This window comes from Mobula hypostoma, chromosome 8 (genome assembly GCF_963921235.1).
Source record: "Mobula hypostoma chromosome 8, sMobHyp1.1, whole genome shotgun sequence".
NCBI lineage: Eukaryota > Metazoa > Chordata > Chondrichthyes > Myliobatiformes > Myliobatidae > Mobula > Mobula hypostoma.
The window spans coordinates 153,986,464-154,003,628 of NC_086104.1; the positions used below are offsets into that span (position 1 = coordinate 153,986,464).

The 17,165-nt window shown below is 47.5% G+C and overlaps 1 protein-coding gene across 3 annotated transcripts in view; it reads right to left on the reverse strand.

The window, feature by feature from the left end:
• Positions 1 to 3,880, reverse strand: part of ggcx (gamma-glutamyl carboxylase) — a 71,111-nt gene extending 67,231 nt beyond the window's left edge. Inside the window, exon 1 of one of the 3 annotated variants that reach the window (XM_063057125.1) lies at positions 3,683 to 3,880. In XM_063057125.1, coding sequence (XP_062913195.1) covers positions 3,683 to 3,719 — 37 coding nt within the window. In that variant the 5' untranslated portion in view covers positions 3,720 to 3,880. Of the gene's footprint in view, positions 1 to 1,888; positions 2,333 to 3,682 lie in introns of those variants that run through there. The other 2 variants (XM_063057126.1, XM_063057123.1) reach the window with 2 other exon arrangements.
• Positions 3,881 to 17,165: the final 13,285 nt, after the last annotated feature.

Consider the following 17,165-nt stretch of genomic DNA (forward strand, 5'->3'; position numbering starts at 1 on the left):
CTTTGAGACGCACCGCCCAGCAGCTCCGAATGTAACCCAAGCCTAAACACTGGACAATCTACAATGACCAATTAACTACCCCGTATGTCTTTAGACTGTGGGAGGAAACCGGAGCACCCGGAGGAAACCCACGTGGTCACGGGGAGAACGTACAGACTCCTTACTGGCAACGGGACCGGACAGCAGGCAGACAATCTCTGAGGAGCATTGATAATGGCTGGGGTCACCCGTCTTGTAAAGACACGGCCCAGAAGGAGGCAATGTCAAACCACTTCTGTCGGAAAATTTGCCAGGAACAATCACAGTCACAGGACAATGATGGCCCACAACATACAGCACGGCGCATGCTGATGAAGATACCCTATAACAGGGGTCCCCAACCTTTTTTGCACCGCGGACCGGTTTAATATTAACAATATTCTTGCGGACCGGCCGACCAGGGGATATTCAAGTAGGGTTAAACTCACCTCAACATGTCTTTTACAGTTAGGGTCACCAACTTTCTCACTCCCAAATAAGGGACAAAAGTAGCAGTCAAATATGGGACAGTGTTTACCCTGAGAAAGACTACCGTGACCATGAAGCCTTGCGCGGGCACCTATGTGCACACGCGTGACGTGTGCATGTGGGTACGTGCCGATTTTTTTCCACAAATCGGTTTTGCCTTCATCTTCCCGACTACGCTGTACATACATTATTTCTACTTTATATAGGCTGTGCATTTATCGTATCATTCCTGCTTTTACTATATGTTAGTGTTATTTTCAGTTTTATGTGTTATTTGGTATGATTTGTTAGGTTATTTTTTGGGTCTGGGAACACTCCAAAATTTTTCCCATATAAATCAATGGTAATTGCTTCTTCGCTTTACGCCATTTCGGCACGGAAGGTTTCATAGGAACGCCCTACCTTAGCGGTGGGGGGAATACGGGACAAGGGTGGTCCTGTATGGGACAAACCAATTTAGTCCAATATACGGGATATCCCAGCAAATACAGGACAGTTGGCAACTCTATGTTCAAGTTCAACAGTGCGTGACCGGGAATGAGGAAAGGTGCAGCTGACTCATATTGTTTCCTCGTGGCCCGGTAGCACACGCTTTGTGGCACGGTGGTTGGGGACCGCTGCCCTAAAACATCTAAATCAAAAGCGTCGGAGGAGTGGTCCCATAATCTGGAAAACCTGCCCATCTTGTACCAAGGTCCAATGCAAGCTAGATGAATGGAATTTTACTGGGGAACAAATAAACCTTTGCATTAATCATTACCCTTTGCTAACCGCCAGTGCATCTGTTTCCAATTTGACCCTTTACTTGGGCCTTGTGCCGGCTGGTGGCACAGTGGCATCACCGCCGGACTTCGGAGCGAAGGCTCCCAAGTTCGAACCCAGCCGGCTCCCCGGCACGCTTTCCATCCGTGACGGGTTGAGCGTCGAGCTAGCAACTCGGCCTCGTAAAAAAGAAATCGCCTGCTACAGAAACATAACAGCAAAAAGTTCATGGCCTATGCTCTCTCGTGAGTTAAGGCAATTTCCTTTCCTTCCTTCTTGGGTCTTGTGGTCTTTCGTCAAATTTATTGTCCTGTGCAGAGGAACTGTGAGATACATGTACAACGAAAAATCTGCTGGGGGAGCATCACAGGCACGTAGATACAAGCAAACAGATGATACATTATACATCAAATCATACCATCCAGCCCAAAAAAACACAGTGCACAACCATGGTGCAAGGAAAAACAAAGACACCTTTGAAATACCATGTGGGACCTTAGCAAACTCCCTACCAAAACACATGTAGACCGCAGAAGACACCACCCTCAGTATAAACACAACAGATTCTGCAGAGCCTGAAACATCGACTGCTCATCCCCCTCCATAGCTGCTGCCTTACCCACCGAGTTCCTCCAGCACGCTGCGTATGCCACACTCATCAGCCCACGAGAAAATAACCAAGTTAGAACAACCTGCAACTTTCCAGTGGGGAGAAAAACTCCTCCGGACTGAAAGAAATATGCCAGAATTTTCGGACAAAGCTTCATCGTGCGGTCTATTGGAGACAGGACGGGAGACACAAGAGAACGAGGGCACTGGAATCTGGGGCGACTAACAAGAGCTTGAATGGTCTCAGCAGCTCAGGCAGCAGCCAAGGAGGGAAATGGGCAGTGGGAATTTTCGGGCAGGACTGAAAGTGTGGAGGGAAGTTGTCCCGGACAGAGGTTGGGGTGAGGGTGGGCGTGGGGAAGAGAGGAAGAGGAAGGGAGACGTCCTGGACAGAGGGAGGTGGAGGAAGGGGAGGGAGATGTCCCAGACAGAGGGAGGTGGGGGAAGGAGACGTCCCAGTCAGAGGCAGGTGGGGGAGGGGGAGGGAGACGTCCCAGTCGGAGGGAGGTGAGGGAGTGGGAGGGAGGGAGAAGTTTCGGACAGACCGCGTTGGGTGAGGGAGACTCCCAGAAAAAGGGGGGTAGAGATGGGGAGGTGGCAGAGCCGCAGGGAGAGATGAAGTGAGGGAAACATTTCGTACAGTGTGAGGGGGAGGGGATGAGTGGAAGGGGGGAGGGGGTGAGTGGAAGGGGGGAAGGGAGAGGGAGGGGGTGAGTGAGAGACGTCCTGGACAGTGGACGATGGGGGAGCGGGTAGGCGGAAGAGAGCGAGACGTGCCGGACAGAGGGAGGTGGGGAAGGGAGAGGGAGGGGGTGGGGAAGGGAGAGGGAGGGGGGGTGGGGAAGGGAGAGGGAGGGGGGGTGGGGAAGGGAGAGGGAGGGGGGTGGGGAGGGAGGGGGGGTGGGGAGGGAGAGGGAGGGGGGGTGGGGAGGAAGAGGGAGGGGGTGGGTGGGAGATATTCCGGACAGTGGACATTGCCGGACAGAAGGAGGTGGGGCGGGTGGGAGACATCCCGGACAGTGGATATTCCCGGACAGAGGGAGGTGGGGAAGGGAGAGGGAGGGGGTGAGTGGGAGACGTCCTGGACAGTGGACGATGGGGGAGCGGATAGGCGGAAGAGAGCGAGACGTGCCGGACAGAGGGAGGTGGGGAAGGGAGAGGGAGGGGGTGGGGAAGGGAGAGGGAGGGGGTGGGGAAGGGAGATATTCTGGACAGTGGACATTGCGGAACAGAAGGAGGTGGGGAAGGGAGGGGAGGTGAGGAAGGGAGGGGAAGGGAGGGGAGGTGAGGAAGGGAGGGGAAGGGAGGGGAGGTGAGGAAGGGAGGGGAGGTGAAGGGAGGGGAGGTGAGGGGAGGTGAGGAAGGGAGGGGAGGTGAGGGGAGGTGAGGAAGGGAGGTGAGGGGAGGGGAGGTGAGGAAGGGAGGTGAGGGGAGGGGAGGTGAGGAAGGGAGGGGAGGTGAGGAAGGGAGGGGAGGGGAGGTGAGGAAGGGAGGGGGGGCGGGTGGGAGACGTCCCGGACAGTGGATATTCCCGGACAGAGGAAGGTGGGGGCGATGTCCTAAATGAAGAAAACAGTGTGAATACTGGTGGGGGAGTTGCACATTTTCAATGAAACGAGAGATACAAAACTCCCCTGGCAGTAATTTCCAGGGCGGGGGCGTTGGATGTAAACAGAAAACTAAGTTGAGGGGAACGAGACCCAGCAGTGAAATCAGAGCCAGACATTACGTTACTGCCAATGCTCTCGGGGGGTTTGCGGGCGTGCGCTCTACTTGACCATCCCGGACTCCCTCCGGCACTCACCGAGGGGTTTCGCGGCGTCCTCATCTTTCCGCCGCATCTCCGACTCGGCTCGGCCCACTGCCGCCTCCCGCTCACGTACTCCACACCAGGGGCAGAGAGCGCTCCGTCCGGCCGCAGCGTGGGCTCCCCGGCGCTGTCGTCAAACGCAGAGCGTTTGCGCTCGGTTCAGATTGGTCGCCCTGGCCCGGGGAAGGCGATCTGGCGCTGGGAAAGCTCCATTACAGCCCAGCCTACAAGGCGGTGCTTAGTGCTGGATCCAATACACGGCGCTGTCAACTTCCAGCAGTAATACTATACCAGGCGTCATTTACACTCGGTGCCACTTTATTAGGTACAGGAGTGGGGGCCTGTGTGGACTTCTGTTGCCGTAGCTCATCCACTACAACTTTCGATGTGGTGTGCGTTCGGAGATGCTCTCCTGCACCCCACTGCTGTTACGGGCGGTTATTTGAGTTACTGTCGCTTTCCTGCCGGATTCAACCAGTCTGGCCATTCTCCTCTGACCTCTCTCATTAACAAGGTGTTTTCGCCCACAGCAAGGCCGCTCACTGGAATTTTTGTTTTTGTTTTTTCACACCATTCTCTGTAAACTCCAGAGACTGTTGCCCGTGAACATCCCAGGAGATCAGCAGTTTCTGAGATACTCAAACCACCCCATCTGGCACCAACAATCATTCCACAAAGTCACTTAGTTCACATTTCTTAGCGCATTCTGATGACAGACATCCCACCCTGCAAAAACTCATTTCAGGGAGGTAGCACCATCAATTTGCAGGATACTCCCGGAACTTCCGGGAGAGGTGGGATGTCTGCAATAGAGTAGCTCCTTAGCAGCTGGCCAGCTAGTTTAAATAACGTTAGCTATGCTAATGAACGAATGACACTTGTTAAACTCACCTCAATATGTCTTTTACAGTCTTAACCCACCATGGGCAATAGAAAAATCACTGTTGCAAACAGTGCAGCGAGCAACACTGTCATTATTTTGACCCCTATTAGGCAGGGGTACACTTTAGTCTGGGGTGACGTACGTTTTATTTTTTTTTGGAACACTCTGCCATGGCACGCTCTCGCTCGCGCGCTCTCTCTTTCTTGTTTGTGCGCTCTCGCTTACTTTTCCTCTCGCTCGCTCTCAAAAAAAATTGACTTCCGTGATATTGTATATAATTTGCGGGCATTCAGGGAGCCACTATTGATCTGCGGGAGACTCCCGGAATTTCCGGGAGAGGTGGGATGTCTGTGGTGATTGGTCTGAACAACAACTGAACCTCTTGACCAGGTCTGCATGCTTTTATGCATTGAGTTGCTGCCACATGATTGACTGATTAGATATTTGCATTAATGAGCAGGGTTACCTAATAAAATGGCCACTGTGGACTAATGCAAGACGTGGTTTACCATTGTGACTAATATATGGCATTGTTTGGACACCTATGGATTCACCTTCAAGGCTTTCCAACTCACGCTCTCAGTTTTTTTTGTAGTAGCAGTCTGTTTTCTTTTTCATGTTGGTCAGTCTTTGTGTGTAGTTTTTCATTAATTCTATTGCATTTGTTCTACTGAGAATCTAGGTGCTGAGGTGGAGATATGTCTCTACCAAAGGAGGTGTAAGGCTCTCCTTCACTCTGCGAGCCTGCTGGTCACTCCTGGACAAGGTGCAAAACCTGCTTAGCCCACCCCCCCCCCGCCACCCCCGATCAGTCAAATGAAGCCGTGCAAGCAGGTACTGGGTGGTCGTATGAGCAACTGGTGCAGATCACAAATCCCGGTTATGCGACAAACAAGAGAAAATCTGTGGATGCTGGAAAGCCAAGCAATGCACACAAAACGCTGGAGGAACTCAGCAGGCCGGGCAGCATCTATGGGGGAAAAAGTACAGTCGACGTTTCGGGCCAAATCCCTTCAGAAGGACTGGAGAAAAAAAAGCTGGGGAGTAGATTTAAAAGGTGGGGGGGGGGAGAGAAATGCCAGGTGATAGGTGAAACCTGGAGTGGGAGGGATGAAGTAAAGAGCTGGGAAATTGATAGGTGAAAGAGACAGAAGGCCATGGAAGAAAGAAAAAGGGGGGGGAGCACCAGAGGGAGGTGAAGGGGGGGGGCAAGGAGATAATATGAGAGAGGGAAAAGGGGAAGGGGAATGGAGAAGGGGGGTTTGGGAGTTGGTTATGTGACCACTGACGCCAGGCAGACAATCTCTGAAGAGTATTGATAATGGCTGGGGTCACCCGTCTTGTAAAGGCACTGCCCAGAAGGCGGCAATGGCAAACCACTTCTGCAGAAAAATTGGCCAAGAACAATCGTGGTCAAGACCGTGATCGCCCAGGTCGTATGACACGACACGTGATGATGATGTCATATGACATGGCACATCATGAATGATTGACCGAGAATGCCTGCAATATAATGAATCGCAGGGTAGTATATGGGAGGGACAACTACATACTTTGATAGTAAATTTACTTTGCACTTGTTTCGTTCCAGGACTAGTGCATGGCATTGCTTAGAACTAAGTTTAATCCAAGATGTTGTTTAGTACCATGGCTACCAGAAGGCTTTGTTGAGTTCCAGTTCATTCTGGTGTCGCCTGTTTACAGCTGCCAGCAGAGGGGTGTTGGAGCTGGTGTGCTCCACCGGGGGCAGTGTTGTGCAGCTTCCATGCTGGAGTCAGTGCTGCCCCCAGTGTTCACTCAGCAGAAGACAAGCTCTATTGTGGTCTACTGCATGTTTCTGCAATGATGGCTCGAGTCTGGACTTCATTGCGTGTACCTTTATGTGTTTGCTTTCTTTTATGTGCTGTGCTTGACTGTTGGTACTGTGTCTTCCACTTTTGCCCTGGAGTAACGCTGCCTCGTTTGGCTGTATTCAGTGGTATTCATGTATGATTGAATGACAATTAAACTTGAGTCACAAACAAGTAGCTGTTGGAGCTCAGTGGGCTAGACAGCATCTCTGGAGGCAAATGGACAGGCAATGTTTTGGGTCGACACCCCTCTGACGTCCATGCCCCACCGCAGATGCTGCTTCATCCATAGAGTACTCCAACTTCCATTTTCATCAGTCTCTTGTGTCTCCCTGATGCAGGGCATTGTTTGGTCATAGGGTCATAGAACACTACAGCACATAAACAGGCCCTTCAGCCCATCTAGCCTGTGCTGAACCATTACTCTGCCTAGTCTCATCGATCTGCTCCCGGACCATACCACTCTCATCCATGTACCCACCCAAACTTCTCTTAAATGTTGAAATTGACCCCACTTCCACCACTCATACTGGCAATTTGTTCCACAATCTCACCACCTTCTGAGTGAAGAAGTTTCCCTTTCTGTTTCCATTAAACACTTCAGCTTTCATCATTAACCCATGACCTCTAGTTCTAGACTCACCCAACATCAGTGGAAAAAGTCTGCTTGTATTTACTTTATCTATATCTCTCATAATTTTATATACCTCTTTCATATTTCCCTTCAATCTTCTGCATACTAGGGAAAAAGTCCTAACCTATTCAACCTTTTCTTAGAACTCAGGTCCTCAGGTCCCAGCAATATCCTTGTAAATTTTCTCTGCACTCTTTCAAACTTCTTCATATCTTTCCTGTAGGTAGGTGACCAAAACTACACACAATACTCCAAATTAGGTAGGCCTCATCAACGTCTTATACAATTTCAACAAATATCCCAACTCCTGTACTCAAAACATTGATTTATGAAGGCCAGTGTGAAAAAAGCTTTCTTTATGACCCTCTCTACCTGTGACACCACTTTCAGGGAATTATGGATCTGTATTCCCAGATCCCTCTGATCTCCTGCACGCCTCAGTGCCCTACCACTCACTGTGTAAGACCTAGATTTTTTGGTCTACCAAAGTGCAACACTTGATACTTGTCTGCATTAAATCCCAAATGCAATTTTTCAGCCCGTACCAAGCCGAGACGTGTGTTGCTTGTGAAAGGTGTTGTTCTCACCACTGACTCATGAGGCTGTTAGCAGAGTTAGCTAACGAGCAAGTTGGTGTACGAGACCTAGTGAGAGGGTTGCACCTCTATCAAATCTCCCTTGAGTCCCCAGGAAAAAAAAAGTCCTAATCTATTTAACCTTTCCTTATAACTCAGGCCCTCAAGTCCTGGTAACCTGTAGATAGGTGACCGAACTCTAAATTTGGACTTACCAATATCTAGTACAACTTCTCAACTGCAGTACTCAATATGATGAACCCTGAGCAGTTTCTTCAAGAGTGGGTAATATATGATCTTACTTTCACATGTGCTGAATTTAACTGGCAACAAATGCCACTAGCATTTCCTCTTTGAACCTCTTACCAATGAAGGGTTTGAGAGGCTGTTACGCAAGACTCAGTAACCAATAGCAACTGGAGCTCAGTGTGTGTTTTTCCACCACCGAGAGCTCACTAGGCTTTCAGTGAAGTTTAGGTTAACCAGACCATATGCATCTTTCACAAACCCAGGGTGTTGCAACCCTTCCTCCTGCAGCCAAAGGCATTTCTGAAATGTAGCCACAGGTGTAATGAAGGAAACAGCAGATGCTGTTCATGTTCAAGTTTATTACCACTGACCTATTACTGAGCAAGATAGAGAGGGAGTGTTCATGCATTCTTGGACCAGTTAGCAATCTGATGGTGGCAGAGACGATGCTGTTCCAAAAACATTGAGTGAGCATCCTCATGTTCCTATACCTCCTCCCTGATGGCAGTAATACGATAAGGGTGTCTCCCAGATTCTGGCTCATTCCCGACATCGCCTGTTGAAGATAGAGAAACATAGAAAACCTACAGCACAATACAGGCCCTTAAAAGACCCTATCATATCCGCCTCCACCACCGTCGCCAGCAGACCATTCCACGCACTCATCACTCTCTGCGTAAAAAACTTACCCCCGACATCTCCACTGTACCTACTTCCAAACACCTTAAAACTGCCCTCTCATGCTAGCAATTTCAGCCCTGGGGAAAAGCCTCTGACTATCCACATGGTCAATGCCTCTCATCAGAGGAGAAGATGGTGACGCGACGCAGTGCGCAGCGGCCACTCCGGTGATGGATATCTGTTATCTGTCAAGTAGGGTGCCGTGCACAATCCTGATTTGATGGAGACAGATGAGAGAGCATGGAGGAACATCTGGTGAAACCTCTGAAATGCCTGTTTCGCTGCCGCTGCTACTGTGTGATCCAGAATCTCCGGAGGGGAAGGCCCCGAGTCCTCGGCTTTGTTTGTTGCTCAGCAGCCGGGGCAGGGTCGAAGCGCTCGGCAGAGATGGTGCTCGGTACTTGGTGTCGGAGGGCTGGTCGGAGGCTCGAAGTTTTCGGATGGACTCAGAGTCATCTGTGGTCGGGTGCTTCCAGGATGCTGCATCGGCAAATTTGCGGTGCTGGAGGTTCATGGCAGGGAGAGTTTCTCCCTTCTACTGTCTGCGTGAGATGATGGGCTATCTGGATCCACAAAGCAATGTCCCCTTGGATCCCAAGCCTCCTTACTTTATCAATAAGCCTTGAATGGGGTAATTTTACTTTCTCAAATGCCTTGTTGAAATCCATATACACTACATCTACTGCTCTACCTTCATCAATGTGTTTAGTCACATCCTCAAAAAATTCAATCGACCTGCCTTTCACAAAGCCAATAAGAAGTCGGACATTTAATACATCCTTTAAATTTGAGCAAATCTGGTGACCTTTTATCCAATATTTTCATTTAATTTGATTTATTAGTCTTCCAATCTTTTTTTCTCAAAGTTTTAGATTTGATCAGAAAGTCTTTCTTTCTTTTTTTTTGGCTGTATCATCAAAATGGACTGCCCAGACCCTTTTTTTTGTTTCTTTTCTTTTTTTTATATAGTGTAGAGCGTTTTTTCTCTCTCCATTTAAAACACGATGTTTTTTCTTTCCTCTTTATGAACTGATAAGAGGAGAATTGCTGTTTTCATTTTTTTATTATATATTTTATACTAGCTTAACAATATGTATGATTTTGACAATGTCTGTCTTAATCTCGTTTTGTATTGTTATAGATGTATATGTTTGAGATAATTCTCCTCTTGATTGTATTTATGTTCCTTTTAAATCAATAAGAAGATTAATAAAGAAAGATAATGGCTGGGGTCACCCATCTTGTAAAGACACTGCCCAAAAGAAGGCAATGGCAAAACCACTTCTGTAGAAAAAATTGCCAAGAACATTCATGGTCATGGAAAGACCATGATCACGCACGGTCATAACATGGCACATAATGATGATGATGATGATGAAATGCAAGCCGGTATGTACTCGTGGGAAGACCTATTACCATGTAAGAAAGGCAGGAACTTTGCTTAATGTCTAAGGTGGATTTTTGCAATGACCTTTACTTCCTTGATGTAAAGGTTTCAGAACTGACTCATTGTTGCAAGAGAAATCCCCCGACTTGGAATGTGTTTATTTCTGTAGGCCACAATCCAGTTTATGGTCCCTTATTTAGCAACAAGACTAGGCCAATTGTTTGCAACAGCTGTGACAAGTCATGGGCCACACCCTCATCATTAATCCTTCATTACTTTGCATCCATTGACAAGGTTCTCAGCAGGTTAGGCAGCATCTATGGAGGGTAAACATCAGGACCCTCCATCAGGACTGGAAAGGAAAGGGGAAGAAGCCAGAATGAGGGGGGAAGGTGGGTGGATGGGCGGGGGAGGGGGGAATAAAGAAAGAAGCTGGAAGGTGATTGGTGGAAGTAAAGGGCTGAAGAAGAATGAATCTGATAGGAGAGGAGAGTGGACCATGGGAGAAAGGAAAGGAGGAGGGGCACCAAATGGAAGAGATGGGCACGTGATGAGATGGGAATGGGGAATAGAAAAGGAGAGAAGGTGCAGGGGAGAGTGATCAAGAATCCATGAATTCTGATGATGGGTTTTGGCCTAAAACTTCAACTGTTTATTCCCCTCCATGGATGCTGCCTGACCGTCTGAGTTCTCCAGCATTTTTTGTGTGTTACTCTGAATTTCCAGCATCTGAAGAATCCCTTGTGTTTATTGACAAGATTCTTTTCCCCCACAATTGATAGGGAACACATTCCCACATTCCCTCATTCTGCTTCACCTTGGTCAGTGTACCAGTATACATGGCCCGCCTTATCCAATCCATTCAGATAATCAGATTTGATGGTGACGGCAACAAGGGATTGGTTGGACCAGCTGCCAAAGGACACGGGCTCTCTTTTCCTTCATTTGGCTCTGCTCACTAAGGCTAGATGAATGTGGTAGCAAACGCCAACCAATCTAAGGACTATTGTCCTAAAGTTGTTGCCCTTCAACCATCGAGCTCCCGTACCAGTGTGGATGGCTTCACTCCCCTCAGCGATGAACTGACTACACAGCCCGTAGACTCACTTTCAGGGACTCTGCCTTAAGTTTTTCATGAATTCTGTTGGATTTCTTTATTTTCCTTGTGGGTGCAAGAAAATGAATCTCAAGATATATGATATATATACTTCGATAATAAGTTTACTTTGAACTTTGATGGTGGGTCTGAGCAGGGGGTAGAGACATGTTCTGTGCACAGCATTGACCTGAGTGCACCTCCTACCCGGATTGGAGAGCATGGTCAGAGCCGTCTCTATTTCCTGAGGAGACTGAAGTCCTTTAACATCTGTCGGACGATGCTGAGGTTCTACAAGTCTGTGGTGGCCAGTGCGATCATGTTTGCTGTTGTGTGCTGGGGCAGCAGGCTGAGGGTAGCAGACACCAACAGAATCAACAAACTCATTCGTAAGGCCAGTGATGTTGTGGGGATGGAACTGGTCTCTCTGACGGTGGTGTCTGAAAAGAGGATGCTGTCCAAGTTGCATGCCATCTTGGACAATGTCTCCCATCCACTACATAATGTACTGGGTGGGCACAGGAGTACATTCAGCCAGAGACTCATTCCACTGAGATGCAACACAGAGCGTCATAGGAAGTCATTCCTGCCTGTGGCCATCAAACTTTACAACTCCTCCCTTGGAGGGTCAGACACCCTGAGCCAATAGGCTGGTCCCGGACTTATTTCCAGGCATAATTTACATATCACTATTTAACTATTTATGGTTTTATTACTACTTAATTATTTATGGTGCAACTGTAACGAAAACCAATTTCCCCCGGGATCAATAAAGTATGACTACGACTATTATAAGGAGATGTTGAGTGTGCGAGGGCTTTTCTCTTCGGAGTGAAGGGGGACACAAGATGGCAAGAGTCACAGTTAGAGCAGACAGACAGTGTCTTTCTTTTCTAGGGTGGAAATGGCGAAGATGAGGGGGCACAATTTTAAGGTGAATGGAGGGAAGTACAGAGGTAGTTTTTTACACGGAGAGCGGTGGGTGCATGGGACTGGGGTGGTGGTAGAGGCAGATATATTAGGGACATTTCAGAGACTTAGATAAACAGGCACATAAATGAAAGAGAAATGGAGGGCTATACGAGAGGGAAGCGTTGGATCAGGGGGTCTTAACCAGGGGTCCGTGGATAGATTCCAAGGAATCCGTGAACCCGGATGGAAAAACATTACATCTTTAGTTTCACTAACCTCTAACTGAAATTTAGCGTTTCCTTCAGTTATGAATGTAGGCAGCAAACCATAGTAGTATTAGCATTTGCGGCGACTTTGTCACCGATAGAATTTACAGATATTTTCATATCACATTACAGCTGATCTCAAAATATCGCGTATGGCTCACTCATCACTACTTCAAAATCGTGGTAGTTATGAGACCCACTGCTAGATCGAACGTGATCATCCGACGTTTGTGTGACGAAGCTGGCTAACCATCGGGCAACCCTGCGATTGGACGTCCAACATGACGTGCATGTTGCTTTGTAAAAAAAAAACACTTCAATGTTCTTATTGAAGCTGAGTAACTGCAGATTCAAACTGATATGTCTTCAAAAGATAGCATTTATTTTTAACTTGCCTACATTTTAAATGTATAGTTTTGTTATTTAATATGCTAATAAAGAAGCACATTTATCACTACATCACAAATTTGTTTTATATTTTGATAACTATTTCAATATAATTGGTTTCTTTTGTATTTTATTTTATATATTTAAATACATGATTCTGAGAAGGGGACCATAGGCTTCACTGGTCCATGGTACATAAAAGGTTAAGAACCTCTGTGTTAGATTGATCTTGGAGGATGAAAAGGTTGGCACAACATCATTGCCCAAAGGGACTGTACGTGGCAGTAGTGTTTGATGTTCTATAATTTGATTCATCAGACAGACAAGACAGAGGATAGGCAATGCTGGTTCTAGATTTGATGGGAACGTTCCATTTCCTATCCGTTAATTTGGACTGTCCTTCTGATGTCTGTGTAGAGTGGTTGTATCCAATTATCAATCATCATCATCATCAATATGTGCCGTGTCGCATGATGTGGACGATCATGATCTTTCCATGATTGTTCTTGGTAAATTTTTCTACAGAAATGGTTTGCCATTGCCTTCTTCCGTGCTGTGTCTTCACAAGACATTATCAATTGAATTGAATTGACTTTATTACTTACGTTTGTACATCCTTCATATACATGTGGAGCAATAATCTTTACGCTACATCTCTTAAGTTTACTTTATTGTCGCCAAACAATTGATACTAGAGCGTAGAATCATCACAGTGATATTTGATTCTGCGCTTTGCGCTCCCTGCAGTACAAATCAATAGTAAATATTAAAAATATAATTTATAAATCACAAATAGAAAATAGAAAAGGGAAAGTAAGGTAGTGCAAAAAAACTGAGAGGCAGGTCCGGATATTTGGAGGGTACGGCCCAGATCCGGGTCAGGATCCGTTCAGCAGTCTTATCACAGTTGGAAAGAAGCTGTTCCCAAATCTGACCGTACGAGTCTTCAAGCTCCTGAGCCTTCTCCCGGAGGGAAGAGGGATGAAAAGTGTGTTGGCTGGGTAGGTCGTGTCCTTGATTATCCTGGCAGCACTGCTCCGACAGCATGCGGTGTAAAGTGAGTCCAAGGACGGAAGATTGGTTGTGTGATGTGCTGGGCTGTGTTCAAGATCTTCTGCAGCTTCTTCCGGTCTTGGACAGGACAACTTCCATACCAGGTTGTGATGCACCCTAGAAGAATGCTTTCTATGGTGCTTCTATAAAAATTAGTGAGGGTTTTAGGGGACAGGCCAAATTTCTTTAACTTTCTCAGGAAGTAAAGGCGCTGGTGGGCCTTCTTGGCAGCGGACTCTGTTTGGTTGGACCAAGTCGGGTCATTTGTGATATTGACCCCAAGGAACTTAAAGCTTTTGACCTGTTCCACTTGTGCACCACCAATATAAATGGGGTCATGCGGTCTGCTATTCCTTCTGAAGTCAACAACCAATTCTTTCATCTTGCTGACGTTGAGGGATGGGTTATTGTCTTCACACCATGCCGTCAGGTTCTTATTTTCCTCTCTGTACTCAAACTCATCATTACCCGAGATACAGCCTACAACTGCGGTGTCATCAGCAAACCTATATATTGAGTTCGATGGAAACTTGGTTGCACAATCATGGGTGTACAGTGAGTACAGCAGGGGGCTGAGTACACAACCTTGTGGGGCACCGGTGCTCAGAGTGATTGTAGAGGAGAGCTTGTCCCCTATTTTTACAGCCTGGGTCCTGTCTGTGAGGAAGTTGAAGATCCAGCTGCAGATCTGAGTGCTAAGACCCAGGTTCCGGAGCTTAGGAATCAGTTTATTTGGAATGATGGTATTAAAGGCAGAGCTGTAGTCAATGAAAAGGAGCCTTATGTATGTGTCTTTATTCTTCAGGTGTTCTAAGGAGGAATGTAGGGCCGGAGGGGTGGCATCTGCCGTTGACCTGTTGCTCCGGTAGGCGAATTGCAAAGCGTCGAGGTTGACCAGTAGGCTGTGGTTGATGTGTGCCATAACCAATCTCTCGAAGCACTTCATAGCAATTGATGTCAGAGCCACAGGCATGCCACCTTGCTCTTCTTCGGCACTGGGATTATCGTTACCTTCTTAAAACACCAGGGGATCTTAGACTGTCTTCCGAGATTATCTGCTTGGCATCAGTGGTCGCATAACTGAGACTTGTGATATGCACTGGCTGCTCATATGACCGTCCACCCTGATGACGCTGATCGGGCAGATAGGCAGGTGCTACACCTTATCCAAGGGTGACCTGCAGGCTAATAGAGGGAAGGAGCGACTTACACCTCCTTTGGCGGAGATGTATCTTCACCACCCCACCCGAATTACCAATACTCTCCCCAAACTCCATTTTGGACATCACGTGCATCATATCATTATACTGGAGAAGGTGCAGAAAGAGCTACGAGGATGTCATCAGGATTGGAAGGCTTGTGTTAGAAGGAGAGGCTGGATCGGCTGGGACTTTTCCTCCTAGACTGGTCAGAGGCGACTTGATAGAGCTGTACAAGATGATAAGAGGTGTAGATAGAGTTGAGAGCCAGGGACTTTTTCCCAGGGTGGGAATGACTAATACAAAGGCACATACTCAGAGGGCAGTACAGTAGAGATGACAGGAGAGATGATTTTTTTATGCACAGGATGGTTGGAGAATGGAGGGAGGCTGAAGGGTGACCTTATAGACATTTATAAAATGATGAGGGTCAGAGGTAAGATATATGGTCAAAGTCAGGCTAGGGATGAGGGCATAAACTTATGGTGAGGGAGGTAATGGAGTCCAAGGGGCAATTGTTTCACACAGAGGGAGGTGAGTGTACAGGATGAGCTGCCAGATGGACTGGTAACGGAGGGTATAATTACAAAATTTCAATGGCATTTGGACAGTAATATGGCTAGGAAAGGTCTGGAGCTATGCCAAGGACCTCTATCATTAACTGAGGTGTCCATGGACCCCAGGTTGGGAACCCCTGGTTTTGAGGGATATGGGTTAAATGCAGGCCAAGGGACCAGCCCAGTCAGACAATTTTGATGGCACAGTTGAGTTGGGCCAAAGGGGCCTGATTCAGTGCTTTATTACTATGGCATCTTCCATCTTATGTGAAAGACCTTCTCCTGGGCCAAGCTGACAAGGCAAGTGTATGATCCCTGTCCCACAAACTAGATGTGAGGTGGTCAGGGATCTTCCTGACAGGCTGGAACAGGTGCATCATGCCATACCACCTGTCCCTCATAGAAAGGTTTCTGCAGAGACACAGTCAGTCAGGTCCATACAGGGTGCTTATTTCAGGAATCTGATTTAGAGTGTATGAAACCTGTGAACTGCCGTTGAAGCAAAACGTGTCTAATTAGAGTCTCAATGCAAGGACTGTGGCCTCTGGGAGGACTTTGACATTGGTTTTGCAGAGATACTGTTAGTGATAGCTAGTTGGAATTGGTTTCACATTGATATAAGCAACGCACTTCATGGTACGTTTCAACTTTCCGATGTACATGTGACGAATAAAGCTATTCTCTCTTTAAATCAGTCATGATAGAATGGAGGAACAGACTCGATGGGCTGAATGGCCTGGTTCTGCTTTCATGTCTTATGGTTTGATGGACATGGGTGCCGACATAGGGTGAGAAACTTACACACTGTTCATATGTATCAAATCATTGCAGAGTGCATTCAGGTAGAACAAGGTAAAGCACTAACAGAATGCAGAATAAAGTGTAACAGTTACAGAGAAGGTGCAGACAATATGGTGCAAGATCATAACAACGAGGGGTCAGGAGTCCATCTTGGTGTACTAGGGATCTGTTCAGTAGCCTTCCAGCAGTAGGATAGAAGCTGTCCCTGAGCCCGGTGTTACGTGCTTTCAGGCTTTTGTATTTTCTGTGAAGATGAGCGGGGGGAGAAGAGAGAATGTCCGGGGTGGGTGGGATCTTTGATTGTGCTGGCCTGCAGTCCACGGAGGGGAGGCTGGTTTCCGTGATGTGCTGAGCTGTCCACAACTCTCTGCGGTTGCTTGTGGTTTCGGTCGGAGCAGTTGGGGATTAGAATCAGGCTTAATATCACAGACACATGTTGTGAAATTTGTTGCTTTGTGGAAGCGTTAACAGCGCCAACCATAAAAAGTGCTATAAATTACGGGTCACGAATATATATATATATATATATATATATATATATATATATATATAAAATTAAACCGAGCAAGTAATGCAAAAAGAGAGCGAAAACAGTGAGGTAGAGCTCACAGGTTGACTGTCTGTTCAGGAAACTGAGAGCTGAGGGGAAGCAGCGTTTGTAACGAGCTGACTGCAAACTGCGTGTATTGAGACTGCCGTACCTCCTCCCGAGCAGTGACAGTGAAAGCACTGAACGCTGGAGGGACTCGGTGACTCAGGCAGCACCTATGAGCCAGAACCGTTCTTCAGGACTGGAAAGGGAGGAGGGAGGCACCAGAGTAAAAAGGTGGGGGAGGGGAAGGGAAAGGAGGATAGCGAGAAGGTGATGGGTGAAGCCGGGCGGGTGGGTAAGGTAAGGGGCTGGAAAGGAAGGAATCTGATAGGAGAGGGGAGCGGACCCGCAGGAG